General features: G+C 40.6%; 1 protein-coding gene across 12 annotated transcripts in view; it reads right to left on the bottom strand.

Moving 5' to 3' along the window:
* Nucleotides 1-421: 421 nt before the first annotated feature.
* Rdgb (retinal degeneration B) overlaps nucleotides 422-22,101 on the bottom strand; it is a 52,594-nt gene continuing 30,914 nt past the window's right edge. For 2 of the 12 annotated variants that reach the window (XM_070675103.1, XM_070675093.1), the window contains exons 5-24: nucleotides 17,680-17,919; nucleotides 16,942-17,278; nucleotides 16,711-16,850; nucleotides 16,456-16,573; nucleotides 15,074-15,485; nucleotides 14,422-14,591; nucleotides 13,976-14,005; nucleotides 13,146-13,250; nucleotides 12,813-12,998; nucleotides 12,478-12,640; nucleotides 12,009-12,407; nucleotides 11,535-11,809; nucleotides 11,262-11,411; nucleotides 10,802-11,064; nucleotides 10,631-10,739; nucleotides 10,353-10,509; nucleotides 9,996-10,145; nucleotides 9,657-9,837; nucleotides 9,138-9,412; nucleotides 422-4,792 (exon numbers count right to left, since the gene is read on the bottom strand). In XM_070675103.1, coding sequence (XP_070531204.1) covers nucleotides 4,642-4,792; nucleotides 9,138-9,412; nucleotides 9,657-9,837; nucleotides 9,996-10,145; nucleotides 10,353-10,509; nucleotides 10,631-10,739; nucleotides 10,802-11,064; nucleotides 11,262-11,411; nucleotides 11,535-11,809; nucleotides 12,009-12,407; nucleotides 12,478-12,640; nucleotides 12,813-12,998; nucleotides 13,146-13,250; nucleotides 13,976-14,005; nucleotides 14,422-14,591; nucleotides 15,074-15,485; nucleotides 16,456-16,573; nucleotides 16,711-16,850; nucleotides 16,942-17,278; nucleotides 17,680-17,757 — 3,849 coding nt within the window. In that variant the 5' untranslated portion in view covers nucleotides 17,758-17,919 and the 3' untranslated portion in view covers nucleotides 422-4,641. Of the gene's footprint in view, nucleotides 4,793-7,277; nucleotides 7,537-8,147; nucleotides 8,395-9,137; nucleotides 9,413-9,656; nucleotides 9,838-9,995; nucleotides 10,146-10,352; nucleotides 10,510-10,630; nucleotides 10,740-10,801; nucleotides 11,065-11,261; nucleotides 11,412-11,534; nucleotides 11,810-12,008; nucleotides 12,408-12,477; nucleotides 12,641-12,812; nucleotides 12,999-13,145; nucleotides 13,251-13,975; nucleotides 14,006-14,421; nucleotides 14,592-15,073; nucleotides 15,486-16,455; nucleotides 16,574-16,710; nucleotides 16,851-16,941; nucleotides 17,279-17,679; nucleotides 17,920-20,503; nucleotides 20,971-22,101 lie in introns of those variants that run through there. The other 10 variants (XR_011547760.1, XM_070675112.1, XR_011547761.1 and 7 more) reach the window with 10 other exon arrangements.

The raw sequence follows: 22,101 nt of genomic DNA on the forward strand, positions 1-22,101 counted from the left end.
ATTATATATACGCGTGTCGTCATATTTGTAGCATTTATCACACATTACAGATCTCATTGTAAGACCAAAGTTTGTATAACAAGTTTCAGTTGAATACTGAGAACCACGATATTTTAAAATACAATTGTAAAATGCGATAGTAGGACATATCAGTAGCTTGTTTCGTAGACAGTAAGCCACTTGTTTGACACGTAATGAGAAATTTTATTAACACCAGATTCTCTCTTCATTGACAATAATGGAACGTAGATATAGTACAAAAAAGCTATTTATATGTTACTCTTTTTGTAAAACCATTATAATATATTCAAAACAAATATACTCACCAAATATATTAAAGATGCAGGCACCCGATCTGAAAAACCTAAAAATAATTCTCTCCGTTGTCTTGATCCGAAGGGAAAATACCAGCCAACAGACGTAGTTTTATCATTTATTAATATCCAATGAAGGAAGTGTAATACAGTTTTCTCCGCTAGGCGTCATCTCCATTATCTTCCTTACCTAAAAGGAAAAGAAACGAGGTGTCTCGCTGCGGCTGCGGGGTTCGATCTCGGGGATGGGGTTCGAAAGAAAGAGAAGAAAAAGAGAGAGAGAGAAAGGGAGACAGGACAGGATTGAGGAAAAAAGAAAGCCGAGCCGAACCGTGATCGTACAATATTATATACATATACGTGTATATAAAACAATTGTTACACACTAGAGCGAGAGCGCGTGTACAATACAAAACAATGATTTTTTTTTTATCCTCGGTTAGTTTATTACAATACGCCACTTTACGCCGCTAATAAAAATATAACTCTCGTTACCGCTCAGTACAATAATGATCGTCCGTTTCCAGTATAGTATATAAGTAAAATATCTCTTACAGTCGCTTTTACGGGTCCACGGAGCGTCCGCCGAATCGTGCGTATCAAAGGAGGTCGTTTTCAATATTCAATTACCCTTTAAGCGTTCTTCAACACCTCAGGCATGTTCTCAAAACGTTAAACACACATTATTTCATTGAATCAAATTTTAGTAATTTAAATGCGTTTAACATTCTAGGAATGCACTTGAGATAGTTAAATTATTAAATAATATTAAGCGCCAGCAAGGTTGCGCACACAGTTCAATTAACTCTTGTTCTCTTCTTTTCCAGACAAGCTCTCTGAGAACATTCTTTTCTTCATCTCGATAGGACCGTCAACAACAATGCGAGATTAGTTAGCTACGCGTTGCTAGATTGCCTTTTAGCCGGTTGACTAAGTTCCGTTACACCGAGATTTAACGATTATTAAAAAACCTTACTGTTAAACTTTACATCATGTCTACCCGCGAACGATGAGCCTCAGTCGTAAAAGCGATCGACTCGGTTACGCGCTAATTACTTTAAAATTACTTAATACTAGTTATTAAAATAATAAATCTTGATTATCAGCAAGCGGTCTCAGCCTCGGCAGCTATCGAATGAGAGAAGTCCCCTTGAACGCGTCCTAAACTGAAGATTTCACTTGAACTTTCTTTCTCGTTTCCAAACGATTCTCGTTTGATCTCATCTGATTAAAACTGATTATTTTTTGTCAATAAATATCTGACACAGAAAACGCAACAGCCGAAGCGGAAGCGAAAGCTCCTCCCGACGCAGAACTCCGCGAACACCCCGCGGGAATGCACATATACGTGTTGTGCATATACACATGCACACACGCGCACAAACGTATATGTGCACTCGATATATATATACATATATATATCTCCAAGTTTACAACTTGTGTATGTGTGTATACATATTTTTTTCATTTAATAATTTATGTATATATATGTATATATGTATATATATATACTATATATGTATATATACACGTAGACATCTGTATAATATAGAACTATTCTCATGCCATATTACAACAATACAAACAGTCAATATTAATGATAATGTTCGGCTTGCGTAATGCAAGCACCACAGCTAGTACAGCGATTTGAGCAATACGTAATGCTTCCTTGTGTTGCGGGCTCGGGAGATTAATACGACAGATCATCAAGAAGCAACAAATTAATCTCCGTTGCCTTTCACGTCGCGCCCGATTACGTTCTACAAGGTGTCCCGAGGATAACGAACCTGTGTCAAATGCACGTCTTACGTCTTTACACTTTTAATCTGTTACTTATGCGTAAACCGAACAAAATATCCGTCATCGATTACATCAATCAATAATTAATTAATAATTAGATAAACAGCGTAAATCACTTTCAATATTCCAATACTCGGAACACCATGTACAGCGAATCGTGCCTATAGGAAAAATTTCACCACTTTCTAACATTGATTGTGACAGATTAAGCGTAATGAAACACCGTTGATTATGTCTCTTCTATCCGCATCATATCTGCGCGATTCAGAGCCGAGACGAATTTCTTCTTTTTCATTTTTTTTCTTTTTTTTATTTCTGTACGACATGCCGCAGCATGCAAAAATTTTTGCTGGAAAAAATTCGCGGACAGAATCGGGAAATGGAGTTTTATATCAAAAAATTGATATTGATTCGTCTCATCTCGAGCGCGCTACATCCCTTGGCACGTTTTCGTCGACGAAGCATCTGTTCAGTCATATTAACGTGATTTCGTCCACTAACATTTATCCACAAATAACGCGATTGCACATCTCAATTATAATTACATCGTTAACTGCTATGATACCAGCATTTACGTGACTATGAAAAGAAAGCAGTTTTGCACCGTTCGTCGCACGTCAGATGCTTCGTCTCGCAAGCACAACGCAGCTCAGATTTGTCGAACTAAACACACCGTTCCGAATAGTTCTCCCAATCATTTTCAAGAGTACCGTGCCATAAAAAAAAGATTCGGAGAGAAACGAGTCTATTAGCGTCGCTTAGTACAGATAACGACTTAAATAAATTAGTTTCTCATCTTCTAAATTTTGTCTCGTCGGCACGCTTCTGCCTACAAATAATTGCACTGTCGTTCCCTAATATTGTCTTGTATAATTTTCACGAGTACAAATTATACACGTATATATTTGTTAGCTAATTTAACAATCAATATATATATATATGTATAAACAATATCAAATATATACTCTAAGTATGTGTGGTAAATAATATTTGTAGAACGTGGGATCTTCTTGGAACGAACAAAACTGCAAAGTTAAATGGATAAAATAGCGCGTGACAAGTAACACCACTCGTAATTAAATGAATTAGCGTTACCGAACGTGTCTTTTTAAATTTGCGACGGTCTTCCTTGCCGGCGATATAAATCCCTCACGCGAGGAAGTAGCCCTGAAAGAACTTTGACGCAGACTTTACAGAGCATTACGTATTACGTCTCTATATAACATTTGGCAATGAGTAGAGTGCTAACAGTTCTTACGCTAATTACCTCTAAGTGTCACAGATATAACGTTACATTATTTCTCCTGAATAACAACGGGGAGACTCAGGTAACAGTTTCAACAAGTTTTCACTTCCGGCGTATTATTCCGTTAAACAAAATTGACGCTTTAATTCGTATTTCTGTGTGTCAAAAGGGAGAAAAGAAAATGCGAAGACACGAGTACAGAATAAAATTACTGGTAAACTGCGACGTGGAAAAATAGCACAGAGTATACGTATAAAAAGTAGATCTCGAATCGTTTTCACGTAAGCAGAATTTTATTTATTGGAATAATACGTGAGACGTGGCTCTAGTTTGTGTAACGAAAGTTATGTAGTGCGAGCTATATGTACAAGGATTCACGAAACTAGGAGTCTAGGTAATACAGAATGTAAAATCAAAAAGTTACACGTAGACTTATATATTAGATATGTAACAAAAAATCTATCAATCGTTCTGACAAAGGAATAAATTATCGCATACGAGCCGTACGTAGATGAGCGTAATTTTCTAGAGATTTACATTTATTCTCATCTTGATGTCTTAATGTTTTAATGAAAATATGCTTTATAAAGAAACAAGCAAGTGTAAATGTTCTTATTTCTGCTAAATTTTCCTAAAATCTGTTGTAATTTATAATATATAACGTCGATTAAACTGTGCAAAAAAATGATAAAAATCATTACACAATAAATACAACCTTGGAAATTGAATATAAAAATATCTAACAATAAGTGATTACAGAGCTTACTCTGCTCATCTTCGTACGATTCATGTACACGCTAATTTCTTCATTTGATTATCAATTCTCTCAAGATTTTTAAAATCGTGGCTTGTACTTTTGGAGCTTACACATACATTACAACGTGAAACGAGGTGACTTTAAAGAAATCGGCACTCTGAGTGCGAAAACGAAGAATATTTAAGACCGAGAGGGGTTGAGGGGTGTCTACGATACTTATCTATAAATACATATAAATTTGCGAAAATAGATCAGGGAGATTTACAATACGAGGTACAACGAAACGAGACAACAACACTTATATACGTCATCGATAAGACGGTAAAAGATCTATAACGCGAGATATCCGTGGGACGTGGGTCATGATTCGTGATTGCGCGGCGTAAAAAGTGTACAGGACCACCGTCACAAAATATAATTAGATCTACGAAGGAGAGAACTGCCGAAAATGAAACCGGGAAGTCGTGTCCTTTCTTCACGAGTTACCGCCGCGACTCGAAGAACGAGCGGCAGCGCGCGAATCGTCAGAGCTTCTCGGTCGTTGCTGCTGAGTGATGAACGTTGGCTGACGACGAAGGTGTGACAGATGGACCCACGCTCGTTGATCGCTCCAGAGGGAAGGACGTCTTGCCTAAAGGTGGCTGCGAAATCGCACGCTTCGCCGTCCTAAAAGAGCTGCCGATCAAAAAAGTCTGTGAACGATCATAATTTTCTTCCCGAGGTAACTGTAGAACGCTTAGGAAATTAATTCTTCCCGTTAAGGAATACGTTTTTCTTTTAGATTAAATTTGCAAATGTCAAAGTATAAAAACGACGCAGACATAATTATTTCATTACATTTAAAAATAAAAATTAAATTTTGATCTGTTTAAATTAGAAAATAATTTTTATTTTTATTTCCTGGTAAAAAAAAAGAGAGAGGGAAAGGTGAAATTAAACGAATTTTTACTCTTTTACTTTGACATCGTGTTGGAAAAGAAAAAAAAAATCTAAACGTCCTAAAGTTATCTCACTAAATAGTTTATCGCTTGTGCATTTAACGTGCTATCACTCGAATCGATCCGACTGACGGCACGTAAAATGCAGTAGCTACGATAAACATTGTACATTGCATTCCTGACACTATTCGCACATCTATTTAAAATCTATCAGTCACGCGTCAGAAATTAAATAAATCCCGAAGAGGGAAGCCTTTCTTCACAAACCTCGAAGAGTAAAAAGCCTTCCTTAGGTGAACACGAAAAAAATAGCATATGTACAATAAATAGCTCGTAAAACACCGGTCAATACCAATTCAGAAGCGATTGAAAATTATCGTACGAGTTAATTAAAAATATGTACAAGTCAAAAAATGACGGCAATGCCATAAAAGGTGTCGACTGGATCGTTTTTCCAGACGATATTGTGCAATCTGCTTCTGTGCTGTGCAAAAAATGTGCAAGAAGCAGCAAGTGACGCAACTTTCCTCGCTTATCGCGTCGAAATTAAAGCACAGTAATTTCTTCTTCATAACATTCAGCCTGAAAACGATTAATAATTTCATTGGCGTCCACACATTATTCATTTCTGTTCCGTTTCAATTATATTAATATAAATTAATTAAATTCTATTTAACACTAATGATTAAATTATTATAAAAGTTCATTAACTAATCAAAATCTTTTTTTCTTTTTTTTTCTACAAGAAGAATGTTATTCGTAACGCTCTAAATACATCTCAGTTTTATTTATTTCGTATCCTGTACTGAATAATGTGCTTCGCGTCGCAATTTAACTCGCTTGCGAGTGAAATGGATTCTCCATTGAAAGCGGATGAATGAAAACATCGCAGTGGGGAAAGCGGTGTGTTTTACACTGATATTGTACGACTGGAAAAGCGTAACGTAACAGATCCATCAAGCATTAATGGATAATGAACCAGATGCGTAGACAGAGGACACCTGTCCGCCCTGTGGATGACAGCGTGAGGCGATTATATAAATCTCGTCGTCCCCGAACGACGTGGGAAATCGTGACACTAAACATTCAACTAAGCGAAACGATTCTGCGTTGTCCAGTCTTCTGTTAATCGACCCTAAAACAGCGTAGTCCTGGCAGACAATCGCGACTATAAAAAATAAGGAGCTGTAATTTTACACAGCCTCTCCTTCGAACGCAAGTCTTAACATTCAAGTTTGCTGCCAGAACTACGACGAGAACCAGAAGTAGACAAGCGGAAAAAAGGAAAACGATTTCAACAAATTCGCTAATCGGTTGATTAATTCATTTTTACAAGCGCGCCAAGAAAAAAAAAAAAAAAAGAGACTTAAATGTTCGAATTTTGATCTCGTATTTTAATTAGTCTTTTTTTTTTCTTTTCGAGACCGGTTTCTCGGTAAAATATGCCATCATTTGTCCTGTGGTTCCGCCACCTAAGTGGGAAATGCAGTGATAACGATACGTGATAACGGACCGCTCAGAGTGATGAGATCGTTAGCGCGCAGGGTGTATGATAAGATGAAAGAGGCGGCGTTTGTTTCTACTGAAACGCACACGGTGTACCCGTGAGAACTTGCACATTCACATATACGATAATCGTGCACTTATAACGTCATTTGTAAAACTATCGCATCTCCAATCGTGCGGTCTGTGGTCTCGTCAAGCAACACGATCCAGCCTGATCTACCAACAGGGAAATCATTCATCTGAGACTGTCCTTTCAGCTCATTTTGTATGTCTAATCTAATCGGAATCTATCAATCGATTTTGCCATGTCGACTAAACGATAAGCATTCCATAAAATTTCTCTCACGTGTGCCCTCCTCTTAAGAAGTTATTATATTATACAAAATATTTTTTTTTTTTTTAATAATTACTTATATTAATTAAATTAGAATAATAATTTTTTTTTTTAATTGTTTCTCCCCCCTGGAAAAATTTATATTTAAATCTACATGTAAGTGTTACATATATTTTTAAACATATTTTTTTTCGCGGGGGTCCAGTCATACTAATTCTGAGCTTGCGGACCAATTTGAATTAGAATCGAAACCCCCAGGTCAGAATCCCGTCGTCTGAGAGACACATAAAACGCGAAGCGGACTAGGTGGTGGATCTAGCATTCTGTAACACAAAACACTCATCTAACAAGTTTTCAAGCGGAACGTGAGACGGCGGTTTACCTTCGTCGCTAAAGTGAGACCGGTTCGTTTCGGAGAGGATTACGAAAACAACTCTATTTCTCGGGCGTATCTAGCGAGCGTTCATAGAGCGGATTAACCACACAGATCCTGGACATTGTGCGCTAGAGCCGATAGGGCAAACAACGAATTCGAGCGTAGAGTATGGCGACAACAGCTTTTTTCGCCAAGTGAGAGATAGAGACAGAGAAGTGATATTTAACTACGCTGAGACAACGCGACATATCCTCATAGCAGGTACCTGCAATCAAGAGACTGGTCAGCGACATTCGGCCGATAGACCTCCGCTTTACAGACTAGACAGCGTGAGGATGAGATCGGTGCAGCGCGAGTTACTGATAAAAAGATTTGATAAAAGAAAAAAAAGAAAAAAAAACGAGGTCCATTACAAAACTGTTCTCGCGACAATAGCCTAACACATTTAAACTGCAGCTAATTTTCGCGATTGTTAAATGTTCACGTAGAAAGACTACGATCTTGCTTAATCTTTTTACCAATAAGAAATCGCGCTGCGATATTTGCAATAGAGACTTGGGGAAAAGCGGAGGACATAGGCGCCGACGCATTTCCGAATTGGATCACTTATTTAGATTCTGGTTTTTATTCTCTAATTTAGATTTTCCAAAAAGAAAAAAAAAGTAAAGCCAAAAAAAAAACCTTACAATTTATATTTCGAATTTCTCGAAAGGATCTCAGTCGAAGCCAGAGAAGCCGAGGAAACTCCAGGATACTATAGCCATGGAGCCGTCAAGTGAAATTAAATATGTTAATAATAAAAATCAACTGGAGAACGGTCGTCGCGCACCGCCGGCGCCTATGACGGCGATTAAGCAGTAGTTATTAAATAGTTACCAATGTGAGTAAGTAAATTGTACGTAGATTATAGGCGTGTGTTAGATGTGAGTAAGGTAGCTTTTCCGCTTTAAGTAGACGCTGTTGCGCGCCGGGGAGTTCACCGCTGTGTCGTTACTGGAACATAGCCGGTGCTCGTTTTCACACACGCAAAGGACACACACACACACTTTGCCGCTAGCCGAGCAGCTATGGCAATCCCGAGCGCGAACGCCGCGTAGGGTGTCCTGTCTCAACCCTTTCTTGCCTGACCGTAATAAAGGTACAAAGATAAGGAGTAATCTCCAGTTGGAATGAAGTTACTGTCGAAGTTTAACGTCGTTTGCAATTGTCGTCTGTCGTCAAACTAAATGGACTTTAATTACAAATGGAATCAAATTCGCGCGTTGACCTTTTGAAGCGCATCTCTGTCGGGAGATTAAGTCAGTAGAATTAAAAATTAAAAAAAAAAATATATATATATATATCGAAATAATCGCATTTAAAAGCAATTTTAAGCAATTGGGCAACAGAGGGTTAAGAAGATAAACTCATTTCTGTGAAGATGCTGACTGCACCTTCCCCTTGCAGCTTCGAAAGTCAGTTGCACCAATGTTAACAAACTAGATTTGCATTCTCGAGCAGTCCAATAGGATTTTTCCTCTTAGATCGCTCGTCACAAGTCAATGTTATTTTCAACACAATACTGTTCAAGATAGTGATAGTTTAAAGAAGCTTTTTATATTTATACTATCGTGAAGAAGAAAACTTATAGTCAAAAGCCAAGTGACATAAGACTAACGGTAAGTGAGAGTGATTAAAGAATCTCAATCGTGAGCTTAACATCTACAGTCACGGGTGCAATTGATTCCGGAACACAGTGGTTGCATAGCTACAATTGTTTCAGCGTAACAACATAATTCGGTGAGAAAAAAATATTTGATCCTTTAGCGAAGCGTGGGAAAATCTCTCGTTACGTTATTCCCAAAATGCGTCACCAGAAGATCTTACCTTCGTCGACGCAGGGAGGCGTTCTGTCCAGGCAAGCCAAATTGACCCCTCGGGATTACCATGCGCGCGTTACCCTGAGCAGGTCGCGAACCCCCGTGCGCTTGTAGTACGCTCAAGTGAGCAGCGTATCCATCGTACAGTATTGTCGCCATAGTTTGATGCTTCTTGGATACTTTGCCGATGATAAAGATCTGGCTCGGTTTCAGGCTTATCGCTGTGTACACGCTAATGTCCTTCTCGCTGCCATACGCCTGGTGGATTATCATACCGTGCTCCTGCGTCGAATCAATCATTATTAATTTAATGGCTGAATTAAATCGTATAAATTAAAGAAATTCAGAAATTAATCGTAATTTAACCAAAATTCTATCAGAGATGCACCTGTAAGAAACTATTAAATTAGAAAAAAAAATTAAACTTCTTTAACTTGGAATAAAAAATTAACTTTAAACATTTAATTCATTTACGTAATTCTATTGTTAGCTACCAGCTAATCATATAATTCCAGCCAACACCAACCTTCACAAGTTTATTCAAATAGGCGGCTTTGTGGGCGAGCGGATCTCTAGACAGGCCGTCGGCAAATGAGACGAGACCGTGAGGAAAATTATGCTGCGACAGCCAGGAAACTACTGTCTGTTGTTGCATATCGGGTCTCGCGGTAATGTAAATGATAAGGTAACCCAATTCCTGCCAATGCCTACGAGAAATGATAAAAAAATATAATACGGTTCGACGTATGTTAAAAATATATTAAGCAAAAATAATATTAAAATTTGCTTTTAAAGATTTTCACATTTTAAACATAAAAGAGTAAATTCGCAGAACTTACGTTGATTTAAAGTCGTAATACGTTACCTTACAACATCGACGGCACCAGCCCAGACTTTCGGATCTTTACCACTCACCGACCTACTAGCGGCAAAAGAACCGTCTATGCTAAAAACCACGCACTCAGTTCTCGGCGGTATCACAGCCATGAAAAAATCTACAGACGTATGATCTCCCCTAAAACGCGAATGTGCATGTATTTGTATTAAAAAATTAATTTTCTTTGCGTTAACTGAATGGTTAATTTGTATTAATTATATTCTTACATATTCTCACTTATTCTTGTACACGTTAATTTTACTCGCAGTAATTTTTATTTATTAACATAAAGTATTAAATTTACATTACTGTCTGTTAAAAATTTTAAAGAGTAAAATGCATTACCTTACAACCATCTTTACTGGATAAAGTCCATAACCTAACGCTTTGTCATCTGGTATCTTATAAATTATTCTACCGTTCTTGTCAGTTACCTCGGTAGAGAGATACGCCCATTCGCCTGCCGGTGCATTTTTCATAATATGGATATCAACTTTCTCACCTGTCGTAAAGAAGTAATTTATTATTTGATTTAATATTATATTCAACCGTGACATCGATTTGCTTCGTTATAATATTATCGTAATAACGGTGGTCTTGATAAAAAGAAATTTTATTTATACCTGCTAAAGTTATCACATCAATAGGACTGTACATAAATCTAGCGACTAATACTTGTGGTGCACCTTCCCTCACGATGACATCATTCGCTCTGTGATTGGCAGCAACATTCTAAAATGCATTAATTTAAATAAAGAACTGTTTTAAGTAACGGACAGTTAAAAGAAACGTACCTTAAGTTTAACGGAGGTACGCTTTTTATTCCATTTTTCTCTGGGTTGACCTGGACGGAAGGAAGTGAGATCTTTTTCCTCGTTGCCGAGCAACGGCGTGTCGAATCTGCCTAACTGCCTCAAAATAAACGCGATCACGTCCAAAGACTCCCAATAACTAGCATGGAAGAGGTGTGGCAAGGCGTTTGTAGGAAAATTAGCGAGACCCTCTGGACAATAGAGCGCATAATCTAGTCTTTTGGTGCCCCACCATTTTTGCATCACTGAAATGAAAAACGAAATAATAAGCTACAAATTATTTAATATCATGCTGTATGATTCACTATTTCGGTTAACAAATCGATGTTTGCTTGAAAGAACTATCATACATTTATTTTAGAATGTCAAGCTTCCAAACAAGTTTCTAAATTTAGTAAGCTTCTATCTAAGAATAGCAATAAATTAAATTATTTCTACTTACGGGCAGACACTGCCTGTAAAGGAACATTGTCGATAATGCCTGACATTGTACTTTGAAGTGATATATCGGATAGTCTTCTTAAATGCGACTGAAGATTGGGAACATTCAATCCGTCAGCAAACAGTTGCGGATTCGTCTGGATTGTTTCCACTAAAATCAAGTTTACAATCCGCTTAAAAAAACCTTTGTCAATTTTATCAAAATTTTATGAGTAAATAATATAACTTCTAATTGTGAGATACATAATTTTATTTGCAAGCCCGATATACTTACGTAAGTGATAAGGCTGGCCATTGCCGAGCGGATACTTTTGATATCGGGCAATATTGACCGGCGCGATTAATGAGAACCTCGCTGAGATCAAGGGTTCCAATCTCGCGGCTACAGGATCCGTAGGGTGAAACAAATTGTACACTTGGTTGACTAACGGCCTAGGTATAAAACTATTCTTGTCATTAGACGCGGCGATCTTCCTGTAAGCGAGAACTAACGCGAGCGGACTACCGAACGTAAAAAAGTCACCCACTTCAAAGTCCAGCTTGTTGTCACTGTAAACGCGTTAATGGAAAAAAAAAATTAATATTGTCACAATTATAGGCAACATTTCTATAGATAATAAACTAATGTCTAAATAATATAAAATAAATATATAAAATGTAATAAATAATTATTAATCTCCGTCTAAGTTTGTCTAAGTTTGACACTTTTTTTCGAGATTCATTCAATGAGATAATAAAAATTGCATACCTCGTGCCAGAAGACCTTCTTCTGGGAGACGGTGCGGCTAAATGCTTACCGTCTTCGTTCCCGCTAATCTCGGTGCTTTGCTGACCGCTACCTTCCAGAATGCTGTTTTCGCTACTGTGTCTTGAATGCTGCGTCGCTCTGCACAGGGCATCGTAGCCCAAGATCGAACCTACCGAGTCGCCCACGAAGCAGATCTGTCCGTTAAAGCCTCTGCCCTCGTCACTTTTAACGAATTCGTGGTACACTTGATTGGCACTCATCACCACGCGCGACACTATGTCTTGGTACTCGGAGCTCGAGCTCGCCAGCAGCGGAATCGCACCGATCGGAATAGTGTCGTGCGTCACTTGCGGAGCGTCCATGCACGAAGGCGACACGTCGAAGCTGTACGGGCTCAAGCTGCACAATGTTACAATGTTACAGCAACGTCAGGGCAGATATTCAAATATAATTTAAGAGTTGATAGTACCTTGATAAAATTCCCAAGCCTTCGGTGCAGATGGAAGGACAAGCGACAAACCTAAGTGACACATGACCGACCATGCTGGGATAATGCTGCCTCATGACGGACTCGAAGGCTCCGCGGAACGTCGTGATGTCCGATTTCTTTGCCGTTAAATCGACATTCGCGTCTGAAAAACAAAATGATTAGATTACGTTAGATTTTTCAAATTAAAAAACACGTCTAAAACAGTAATATATCTTAATCAATCCTTTTCTTTTTTATAATAGTAATAAAGAAAAGGATTGTAAAAGAACACTTTTATATTTATATTATATTATGTTATATTATACTTTAATTACCTAAAACACTGCCACCGTGTACTACGATGATTAAAACCGTAATTTTGCACGGGTTATGCGTAGGAGAGTGCTGCGGGGACGCTGGACACGACATGTCGATGCTAGCTGACGTAGTGATCTGTAATCTCTTGCTGCTTCGTTCGTTGGTGATACGTTGCAGATACGAGGGCGAAAATATTGTATCTTCTGAAACGCAGAAAGAGCATTCCCATTGTTATTGAAAACCAAGCAAAAAATCATGTGTGCACACATAAAACTAATAATAATTTTATAATAATTACAATAATTATTATTCGCGCGTTACAAAGATAATATTTTTTTTAATATATTAACCTTGCTCGTTCGCCGTGGATGGTGTCCGGATAGCCGTATCCTCCCCTTCTGCTAGAAGATCCAAAGAACTCCATTTAGCTAATGAAGAGCTATCTTCAAAGTCCTCTGTGTAATCAGAAACGTTAACACTGCTTATGCAATGTGCTTTTTCCACGATTAATCATATATGCTTCGAAAAGGACTCGTAATAACGTATGAATCAATTATGTAAAACGTGATAGAATTTTGAACATCGCAAGAACGTGATTTCACAAACAGTAATAATTGTATAACGATTTTTACGTAATAATTGACTATATATATATATGTGTGTATATAAAGGTAAAAAGCTCAGTTGTAATTATAAATTATAGATTAATCGAATTCTAGATTATATAGAGGTCATTTCGTACGTGTTGCACTTTAACTAATTATTACTCTACCTAATAATATTTTATGCAATATTTTATGCAATATTTTATGCAATACTTTATGCAATATATTAATGCGAAACTCTAAATTATGCGAAACGAGTCAGTCCTCGTCAGCTACTAAATCATTGAATTTCTTTGCTACATAGCCATGCTGCCGCATGCCGCATGTGAATTTTCCGCGGTTTCCTCATGCTCGAATCTAATCTTAGTCACATGACACGTTGAAAGAAGCAAATTTTGTATGTGCCAACAGCTCGATTTATCACACTGTCTATTTTAAGCCCATTCTTTAATTCTACACAGATATCGTAGCGTGTGTATCTGTTACTTATTTCCCTTTCCCTTTTTTCCTTCATTTCTTATTTCCTCACCTTGTAACTTATCTCGCTTATTACTTAATCACTCTACGTGTCCTACCTTTGCGTATAACAGGTATAATGAACCCAGCTGCAGTATGGGAGTGCGACATAAAAAAACAAAGAGGATACACATAAAAACGCAGCACATGCTGTTGATTCTACTTGAGTTATCTATGCATTGTTGCGAGACGCGCTTTCGCATAAATTACAAAAATTTACCTTGTTATAATTTCATCATCACACTCTTTCAAATAGTAAAACGCTTAAAATTTACAAGACAAACGTTTAATTTACCAAATTTATCAGATACAATATTTATGAGCCTTTAGAATTTTTCGTTAACTTATCCAAGATTTATTACGAAAAGCAGCGTGTCGCAGAATTATCATCCGGCAGAAATATCTATCCTTCATTTACATATTACGAAATCGTGTTAATGCGCTTTCTCTAAATTAATCACTGGCATGCTGCTGTACGTATGGCCGTGCATTTTGGTGATCTTACCCTGACAGTCGAAGAACTCGTCGTCGCTGCCGGACTCGGATTCCCTAACGATGCTCTCCATCCTCCAGTTCGCGATCTGGATGTCGAAGCTCTTGTTCGTATTCGGCGAGTGCAAAGACACGCTGTTCTTCATCCACTCCTTTTTTGCTTTCTCGCCGACGGTCGCGTTTCTACAAGTCAGTTCGCGCTTAATCCAATCAGTTCACTAACGAGTCATTAACCGAAAACATACGAGCTCGATTCTCGCCGCCCAAGTGTCAGTTTAATCATGAGTATTAGTTTCTGTCCGGTAAGCAACGCGTCGATTAAACTATAAATTAAATTTGTCACGCCGAGTCGGCGTTAATAATAATCGTTATCACTCGTTATCAGCTAGAAAACCCAGTCCTTTGTCGTAATTAGCCGAGAATAAAGCCGCACGCCACGTCATAGATACCGATAGTTATCTTATCGTTATAAGAGAACAACGAAAACGATGCATTCTTTAAATCCAAACGTGCCACGGTATTACACGAAATAATAGAGAAATAAAATTTCTAAAAAAAATTAATTTAATACCGCTCGATAATAAAATCCCGATCCGCGGATGACTTTCCGCGGATGACTTATTAATTAATAAATTTTATTTTTTCCGCGAGGGATTCAGACTTACTTGATCTCGTTGATGTCGATCGGCGAGTCGCCGGGGGTGATCTCACCCTCGGAGCTGGCCGCCGTGTTGATGATGGGGATGTCGGACGGCTTCCTGACGGACGGCGGGCTCTGCGCTTCCTCGTTCTTCTCGATGCTGCCCAGGGTGGCGGCAAGCGTCTTCGCCATCGCCGACTCCTCGGACGCCGTGCTGGCAGCCGCCGTCGCAGCCGCGCCCGCCGTCGTCGCGGCTGCCGCCTTCCGGCTCTCGTCCTCGAGCTCGTCCTCCGAGCTCTCGGCCAGGCCCATCTTCCGCTGCAGCGCCAGCTGCGTCTGCCTCTCGATCTCCCGGATGTCCTCCATCGTCAGGCCGTTCCACTCGTCCTGCCAGGCCCAGGCTTGCCTGTGCGCCCGCACCATCGTCTTCCGCAGAGCTGCAAGCGACCCTAATACGTCTCACACACGGCCGACCGGGGCTGCGCCGGTTAAAATTAACCCTTTCGATCACGACCCCTTGGGAGAGACGCTGCTCCCGCAGCGGCAAACGACTCCGCGCGAACAAAACGAGAAACAGACAATAAAGAATTACGATTTCAGTTCGAGAAGATGTCTTTTAAAATTTACTCTCATTTAGCCGGGACAAAAATATTATTTTTTTTTAATCAATTTAAAATATTGGAGATTGATAGTAAAAATTCAGCTCTAATGAATTTATACTGACCGTTCAGGAAATATTTATTTTATTTTATTTAAACAGTGAGGGATTTCACGACTGGTTTTGAATTTAAAACGATTTGAAATAAGCGAGACTTTTTTTTCTTTTTTTCTTTTTACAATACGGAGATTCGTGATCGAAAGGGTTAACCCTTTAGATGCCGGGGTTTTTGTATATTAAGTAATCACATCGCATCAAATTTAGCAAACTCGAAGTATCGTTATTCGTCAAAAAGCAAATGCAAAATTACAAGACGCAAGACGTATCGATTGCAGGATTTACGTTTGTCTTTCGGCGAATCGCGATTGCGCAACGTAATAAATAATAGAATAAAAATACAAAGAGCAATTTCTCCTCTCGTCCTCATTATTTCTGAAGAAGCGCGCAGCTTCCGAGAAGTTTTTGCAACCTGAATCCTTAGTTCTGCGCGCCGCGAAGACAAACGTGAGCCTTAATTGGCAGAAGGTGGGAGTTTCCGCGATTTTATTTCATCCCCGGAGAAAAGTGCGCGGCGGCCTGTATTCAGAATTTTTCAAAGGCGCTTCCAGGAAGCGACCTTACCGGGGGAATGAAACCCCGGCTGATGAGCGGCGGCAATTCCGCGAGAGAAATGTCAGAGCGCCCGGCACCTAAAAGGCGAGGGGGTGGCGGATAGGGCAAAGTGGTGAAGAGCACGTAACGGTACTAACCTACGTCGTGTATGAACTTTTCTAATTTCGTTTGCATGCCCCAATAACGGAACTCTACTCGGCATAGCTTGTACGCGCACATTAGTGACTTGCCCGACGGCGTTGGCTGTTGCTTTCCCTAGCGAGAGAATTCGCTAATGTATCAACAGTGAAAACTACTTAAGCGGACAGGTGTAAAAATTATTTCAGAGAAGAAAGATAGAAAGAGAGAAAGAGAGAGAGAAAGAGAAAGAGGTAAACGAGGAAGATGTATACTTCCACATCGGCCCAATAATCCTCCAGCCAGGTGTCCTCCAGCGGGCCTCTTCCGGTCTTCTCCGACACGTACAGTTTAGGGTCCTCTTCCTTCACGTAGTCACCCCCGTAAGGCTGATCCTTGACGATGTCAATCACGTCTTGGGGCAAATAAACAAGCGGGGGATTAATAGATACGCGCAGATCCGTCGTTTCTTAATTATTGGCGTTGAATAAAACGCTTTTCCTTACCTACGATCCTGTTCCTGTAATCGCTGCCGGTCAGCTTGAAGACGTTCTCCTGATGGCCGTCGTCCGGGAAGTAGTAGGTCTCGATCTCGACGGAGAACTTCTCCACGAATGGGCATGTGTAACGAGTCTTGGTGTACGGATAGGCGTTCCAGGCCTCCTCCTTGGCGATCAGCGCCGATTTCGGCAGGAGGCTCTTGAACCATCCCGGCAGGTGGCTGCCCACGTGGTAGATTTTGTGCGTGTACTGCCCGTTGCCACCTGGGCCGTTGCTGTACGGCTCGTTCTCGATTATCTCCACGCCGCTACCGGCACCTTTGCTCTCCTCCCGAGATTTTTTCTGCGCGAGTCAGGGCGAAGCGGTTATCGATTGCTCAAGAACCGCCGCCGCCGGCGGTAAAACTCTCTCATCCTTATCTTTATCGAAGAAAAAAGCGGCCGCGATATTGCAAGGACGCGAATAAAAAAAAAAAAGGAAAACAGGATGCAAAGTAACCGCTAGGAGTAAAAACGCCGATTGCGTCGAGGTGTACGTGACTTGCAAAGTTCTTTTTCTTTTTTGCGTTGAAATCGTTACTATCTAGCGTGCATAATTTATTCAACTTAATATTCGTAATTTATTACAACCGATAGGAAAAAAGAATAAAAAATCAACTTTAACGTGCGATAAATAAACAGGTGTCATCGTCACTTTCCGCGATTCAGGCCGACGCTTGGACAATTTGCACCCGTGATAATTACCGCTATCATGTACAGCTGAGCGATTCGATACTCCTCTACCGAGAGAGGCAACGGTATGCGATACTCCTTGATCAACATTTTGTTGGAGCCTGTCCTGTATCACCCGTGCATCTCCGCAAAGTGCATCTTCCCTTCAAAGACATCGGACGTCTCCGCGTTCGACATCTTCGCGACACCTCGAAAGCTCCATCTCCCTGAGAATCACGAGTGGCGTCTCCATTTTGCGTCAAGTGTAATCCTCTAAAACAGTAAGAAAATATCAGTGTCGCGTTATCGGTCGGTCTGAATTTAAAGCGCCGAGCTACGATTGCCATAGCCCAGCACTCGAGAGCCCTACGATTTGCTGCGCACATCGCGGCGAAGAAGATTGCACGTAAACTGCGATTTACAAATTCATGTAAAATTAAACTGATAAAGATCACGACAGCCAGCGTGCGGTTTTCTGCAAATTACACGAGAAGTCGTAAGAGTTTTATCGTCGAATGTGCGATTTAAGTATCCGCGTAATAAAAAAAAAAAGAAGTTTTGATGTAAAATGTAATGTGTAATTTTTCTTTTTTTTTTTTTTTTTTCAGCGCACATAATAGATATTTCGTAGATCAATAACTTTTTTGTAAGAAAAAGCAAGCGGAAAGATAGATAAAGAATATAATCCTTCCATCATCGAATTAAACTCTTCGGATCCGTCTTGATTACAAAATTAATTACGCCTTGTGGCGAACGTGAACCGCATCGATCGCATCGCAGGCTGCCGCTCGAGCTCAACGATACGTAAATATTGCATCCTTCTCGACGGCGGATATTTACTGTGCCGGAAATATTCCGTGTTCCGGTGCTTAATCATGGTTAAAAATAGCCCATGATAGTCAGGGCGAGCGATAAATTTCGCTGCCAAGTGAAAGAAACGCGATGCTCAAGCTCGTAATTGGGTTCTTTACAATTCGATAACTGGTATTTGTTTATTACGGACGCAGGTGAGCGTTGGCCTTGGCACATAATTAATAGCCAAACGAAATAATAGCGAATTACGTGCACCGGTGAATAATGTAACGACGTTTAATGCACGTTTCGAGCGCGAAAACGGTTAATTAGCGCCGGTAATTACATAAATTATCGTGCAGTTTCAGCGCTCTTGTTATTCCAGTAATCTCGAGCGACACCCTGGATCGTCGAGAAAAATGCATCCAGCAAAAAGCTCGACTGCGTTCTCAAATGCATTCCTGTTTTTTCGCGACCGTGAGCGCCGAGGCAGCTCGGCCAATTTTAATGAACGCGTCATTTTTTAACACGTCGACTAATCTCGCCCGGCAAAATAATATTTCGTAATAATCGCCGACTTCCGGGCCGAGCGATTCACACGAAACGTCTGCACTCCTCGCGGGACCGGGGAACGATAAACAAAATATGTTACGTAAAACGTTTATTTATACACGAGGCAGCTTCGGCGCTCTTGAATCTCGTACCGCATACGAAATTAGCAATCGACAATTACGCGGCACAGATTGTCTTACAAAATTCCTCTCCGTGCATAAAAAAAAAAAAAAAAAAAAAAAAAAGGTGTTCTCGCATAAATTTCCAACTATAACAGACATAAAATTACCCCGTAATATATGTAAAACTTGTATTATAAAAATTCAGAAACTATTACGCGAGCAACAGTTGCGAAAAAATTAATTGTTAAATGTCCTCGCGTTACATGTAAACTTTTTCCACGGCAGTAAATCGCGTGATTTTGTTAATAAAAGAAAAAATAAATAAATACGCGTACGTAATACCACACGAATTCTTACATCTGCACAATTAACAATTAAATTCTCGCAACTTTTATTCACGTAGACTCTGCAAGTTTTTCGCAGCGCAATTTTATATCTGTCGCAGTTAATAACTTGCGTGAAATATTTTTTCTTTTTCTTTTACGGCGTATTCGTGAAATAACGATTGCCCTCGTAAACGCAAGCACACACGCATTTTGTGCATCGATGTCCACCCACTCGGAAAATTGCAAACTTTAATTGGCGCGTCGCGAGTAGTGCGGCCGCGGGTTTCCATTTCGCGCGAGTAGTGCATATCGACGATAACGTCGGATGTACCATTCACGGCGTCGACGTGCGGCGCAGTTTCCGCGGAAGATGCTTCCGAGTTTTTGCATCTTCCTGCCGTGTCCCGATTAAAGCTCCGCTTTACGCGGGGGAAAGAAACGGGGAGAGAAAAACGCGAGAACGCGTCTTCGACACTTCGGTTTCTGTCTCTGAGAATTCGCCCTGCGAACGTGCCGAATGCGCAATAATTGATCATTCATTTAATCCCAGAACTCACCTGCGCTCGTTGCGATTCACGTAAACGTCTTTAAACGAGCGAGGTTTCACAATTTTCAGAAAATTTCTTATCAAGTTTACCTACTTGCGAAAATAATTTAACGTCAGTTAATAAACTAATTTTATTTGGATAATTAAACTAAATAAAAAAATAATATTAATTTGATACAAACAACTGTTATAAATTATGCACATGTATAATATATACTATATCGAAATATATATTATACATGAAAATGTGAGACTAAAATGTTCATAATCAAATAAACGTATTTTATAGACAAACAAAATGCTACATATTGCAGTTAATAAAACGTTGAATAAGAAGGCTGCGAAATCCTTATGAACAATCCCTTTGAGCACGAGTGATTCTTAACAATTGACGACACTATTTCTTACAAGAAAATGTATACGAGATTAAATAAATGTGCAGAGAATAAATTAATTCGTGGCTTCTTTTTTTTTTACAAGAACATAGGTATCTATTCCTTTAAATGAAGAGCACGAACCGGTAAAGGGTTAAACGGTGACGTCGAGTGATTCGAATGATGTCACGGTAAGGGCGCGATGAAGGGTGCCGAGGGGAAGGGTGGCAAAGCAAAGAGCTTGTACACGCGAGCACGGCGACGCGTCGGCTCCGACTGACACCGCTGATAGTGGAACGGCGGAGGTTGGCTCGATTGGAGGCGCGATCGCACGCGCGACTCGAACCCGCGAAATCGCCGTCGACCAATTGGAGCTCGTGGCTTGCGACCTGACGAGCCCGCGGACAGGGCCGTAAATTCAACAGCGGTTGGCAAACAACAACGTTATTTTATATAACAAAGCGTACGCGCCCTGAAAATCCCGTCGCCCCGAACTTGAGAGACTCCCACGAAAATCGGTCCCGAACACGGTTTGCGAAGAATTTCACGATCGCGACGTTTTCTTCTGTCTCTCTAAGATGGTTAAAGAGGGTTGCGATGGCTTAGCTTGCATGTTTGTATAAGAAAAAAAAAGGGCAAGGGTGATTTGTTAAAAGTCCTAGAGCTGCGCGGACGTGCATATTCGGACCAACTTCAGCGGCTATCAAATGACACCCGCCTTATCAGGGGGGGCGCGAGAGATCGGAGCGGCGCCCTAGGGGGGCGTCGCGGCGGTGACAGCAAACCTCCCCCTCCCCGGCCGCCACGTGGCAGAAATACGCGCGAGATCTCGCCGGGCATCATTTTCAGATAATAGAGACGTGATACCGGAGATTGTCGTCGGATAATAGAAATGTGACGCCGAGGTGGTTAACTCGCCACTGCCCGGATGGCCGCCGTCCCCCGCCGCCACCCGGTCTATTGATCGCCCCCGAACGGCCAAGAAGGCGCGAGACTGGCTGCGCCGCTCCGCGAGGAGCCGAGACCGAAAACGGCGTCGCGACGCCGTAGCGTCCCACCCCGCCGCCGCCGTCGGTGTCAACCCTTAACCCTTCCGGGACCCATCGTCGTTCCAATTCGACGGAGATGCCTCGGGAACGTCCCACCCTCTCGAGACCGTCGTCTAACATAAGTCGCGTCCTCGACCGACATCTCCCTCTTGGAGAACTGCGCCCTTCGGAGCTTAGAACGGAGCCCTTCAAAATCCCGAGAAATTATCATCTTTCGAGCCCTTCGCTGAAGATCCGGCGAGATGAAATGAGCAAAGTGCGCAAAAAGTCGCGACTCGCACGGGAGACGCGATTAATTAACAAGAACGGTTTTAGTAGAGCGACTCTGTGAGACATTTCTTTTATTGAAACTCTTATGCAGCTTCCACAACTTTATTTTAATTTTTTGTTTTCTGAATAGAGTGTCGTCGGATCGCACGAATAAGCTGCAGCCACTCTTTATGCGACTGAGTCTTGAAAATTAAATTTTAGAATTTCATATCCGAGCTTTCTCTTCTCGTCTCCACCCTCGGTTCGTCTCTCTCTCTCTCTCTCTCTTTCTTTCTTTCTCTTCCTTTCTGTCTCTGGGGCAACAAAAGCCGATTAAAAATTAAGACGACCGCCGCGTGTCGGCAGACACGCCGTCTTCCTCCCGTTATTTCCATCTGCCACCGGCAGGCTCGTCTCATTCCCACGCTTCTGCTAATTGCCTAT

This window comes from Cardiocondyla obscurior, linkage group LG01 (genome assembly GCF_019399895.1).
Source record: "Cardiocondyla obscurior isolate alpha-2009 linkage group LG01, Cobs3.1, whole genome shotgun sequence".
NCBI lineage: Eukaryota > Metazoa > Arthropoda > Insecta > Hymenoptera > Formicidae > Cardiocondyla > Cardiocondyla obscurior.